We start from the raw sequence: 2,602 nt of genomic DNA, 5'->3' as shown, positions 1-2,602 counted from the left end.
CCGCAACCGAGCCGGGGACCCGCGCCGCCTGCCGCTCGCAGCCGCCGAGACCCGCGGGAATCCCGGCCCGCCGGCAGCGGCACGGCGGAAGGAGGAGAGCGGGGCTGAGCTGCTTCTCGGAACCCGAGCGCCTCCCGGAGCCCGCCATCCCCGCCACCGCCTCTGGCCACACGGGCGGGTGACCGGCGAGAATTCTGCTAGCTTGGAGCGTGGGACCCGCCGGGCTCGGAGTCTCCAGCGCCGGGGGAAAGTGGGGCCCACGCAGCCAGGACGAGAGGGGGTGCGGTCCCAGTGCCACCCCCGCGCCACTCCCCACGTGGCGGCCGCGCCCCCGGGGCGTGAGCGTATACGCGGAAGGTAGGGGGGCTGTGAATGAAGCCCCAGCGGCCAATCAGCATGGTCGGCGCGCGGGACCCCAGGAGTGAGGCCCAATGGCGAGCTCCGGGCGGCCGGGCCGAGAGGCAGGCGGGCAGGGGGGGCGGGGGCCGGGACCGGGGGGCGGGAGGCGGCTCCGCTGGCAGCCAATGGGCGGCGGGTGGGGTGGGGCTCCGGAGCGCTGAGCTGGTCGGGCTTTAAGCCGGCGGAGCGCGGCGGCGGGGCCCGCAGACGGAGCGGAGCGGCGGCGGCGGCGCGGCGCGGGGCGCGGGGCGGCATGGCCACCACCGCGCAGTACTTGCCGCGGGGCCCCGGCGGCGGAGCCGGGGGCACGGGACCGCTTATGCATCCGGATGCCGCGGCGGCAGCGGCAGCGGCGGCGGCAGCCGAGCGGCTGCACGCGGGGGCCGCGTACCGCGAAGTGCAGAAGCTGATGCACCACGAGTGGCTGGGCGCGGGCGCGGGCCACCCCGTGGGCCTAGCGCACCCGCAGTGGCTACCCACGGGAGGAGGCGGCGGCGGCGACTGGGCAGGCGGCCCGCACCTGGAACACGGCAAGGCGGGCGGCGGCAGCGCCGGCCGAGCCGACGACGGTGGCGGCGGCGGCGGTTTCCACGCGCGCCTGGTGCACCAGGGGGCGGCCCACGCGGGCGCGGCATGGGCGCAGGGCGGCACGGCACACCACTTGGGCCCGGCCATGTCGCCGTCGCCGGGGGCCGGCGGGGGCCACCAGCCCCAACCGCTCGGGCTGTACGCGCAGGCGGCCTACCCGGGGGGCGGCGGCAGCGGCCTGGCCGGAATGCTGGCGGCGGGCGGCGGCGGCGCGGGGCCGGGCCTGCACCACGCGCTGCACGAGGACGGCCACGAGGCTCAGCTGGAGCCGTCGCCTCCGCCGCACCTGGGCGCCCACGGACACGCACACGGACACGCACACGCCAGCGGCCTGCACGCGGCAGCGGCGCACCTGCACCCGGGCGCGGGCGGCGGTGGCTCGTCGGTGGGCGAGCACTCGGACGAGGACGCGCCCAGCTCGGACGACCTGGAGCAGTTCGCCAAGCAGTTCAAGCAGCGGCGCATCAAGCTGGGCTTCACGCAGGCCGACGTGGGGCTGGCGCTGGGCACGCTGTACGGTAACGTGTTCTCGCAGACCACCATCTGCCGCTTCGAGGCCCTGCAGCTGAGCTTCAAGAACATGTGCAAGCTCAAGCCGCTGCTCAACAAGTGGCTGGAGGAGACCGACTCGTCCAGCGGCAGCCCCACCAACATGGACAAGATCGCGGCGCAGGGCCGCAAGCGCAAGAAGCGCACGTCCATCGAGGTGGGGGTCAAAGGCGCGCTCGAGAGCCACTTTCTCAAGTGCCCCAAGCCCTCGGCGCATGAGATCACAGGCTTGGCCGACAGCCTGCAGCTGGAGAAGGAGGTGGTGCGCGTCTGGTTCTGCAACCGGCGGCAGAAGGAGAAGCGCATGACCCCGGCAGCCGGCGCCGGCCACCCGCCCATGGACGACGTGTACGCGCCCGGCGAGCTGGGGCCGGGCGGGGGCGGTGCGTCGCCGCCCTCGGCGCCCCCGCCGGCCGCGCTGCACCACCACCACCACACACTGCCCGGCTCCGTGCAGTGACCCCGCGGGCCGGGCCCCCCGCCGGTGCGCGGCGAGGCGCCGCGCGGCCTGAACTCTTTTTGTTCGGTTGCTTTGGATTTTACAAAAAGCCCAGAAACTTTCGAATAAAACCAAACACCCGGACGACCCTCTCCTGCGAGCGGCGAAGACGGCCGATAGGCTGCGTCGTCCGAGCCCCGAGAGAGAGGAGCGATGATCCGGAACGCGCCAACTCACCCCGGGCATCCTGCCCGCCGCCTGCTCCCTGCCCCCAACCCCTCGACGACCCCCGCCCCTGCCCCCCCGGGCTGTTCGGGGCCGGATCCCGGCAGCGGCCTCCCCACAGCGACAGGTAACGCGGTACGGGGTTAGGGATTACCCGGGAGAGAGGACGGAGAGAGGAGAGTTCCCCATCTCTCTCCCCGGCGCGGATTCCCGAGCCTGAGTGTCGAGGGTGGGGGACTGTCACTTTATTCGCTCCACGCCTCTTCTCTCTCATAAGGATGCGCCCCATCCCCCTTACCTTTCCTCCGGGCTTGGTTTTTTACAGTTTTTATTTATTCACGGAGCCTCTCGGCTCCTGGGGTCCTTCTAACTCCGCCCGCGCCCTTAATTTAAATCGCTGTA

General features: G+C 73.0%; 1 protein-coding gene across 1 annotated transcript; it reads left to right on the top strand.

Moving 5' to 3' along the window:
* The first annotated feature begins 576 nt into the window (after positions 1-576).
* On the top strand, positions 577-2,130 carry POU3F1 (POU class 3 homeobox 1). Its single transcript, XM_079927456.1, has one exon. The coding sequence runs from the start codon at positions 653-655 to the stop codon at positions 1,994-1,996; it is 1,344 nt and encodes a 447-aa protein (XP_079783582.1). The 5' UTR covers positions 577-652; the 3' UTR covers positions 1,997-2,130.
* The last annotated feature ends 472 nt before the right edge of the window (positions 2,131-2,602 follow it).

Source organism: Stenella coeruleoalba (assembly GCF_951394435.1).
Source record: "Stenella coeruleoalba genome assembly, chromosome: 1".
Classification (NCBI taxonomy): Eukaryota; Metazoa; Chordata; class Mammalia; order Artiodactyla; family Delphinidae; genus Stenella; species Stenella coeruleoalba.
The sequence above is the reverse complement of the archived record's forward strand: the minus strand, read 5'-3'. Positions and strand labels throughout refer to the sequence as shown.

Bases quoted from the DNA above. Each gene is read 5' to 3' on its own strand.
- POU3F1 (XM_079927456.1), top strand. From the start codon at position 653: ATGGCCACCACCGCGCAGTACTTGCCGCGGGGCCCCGGCGGCGGAGCC.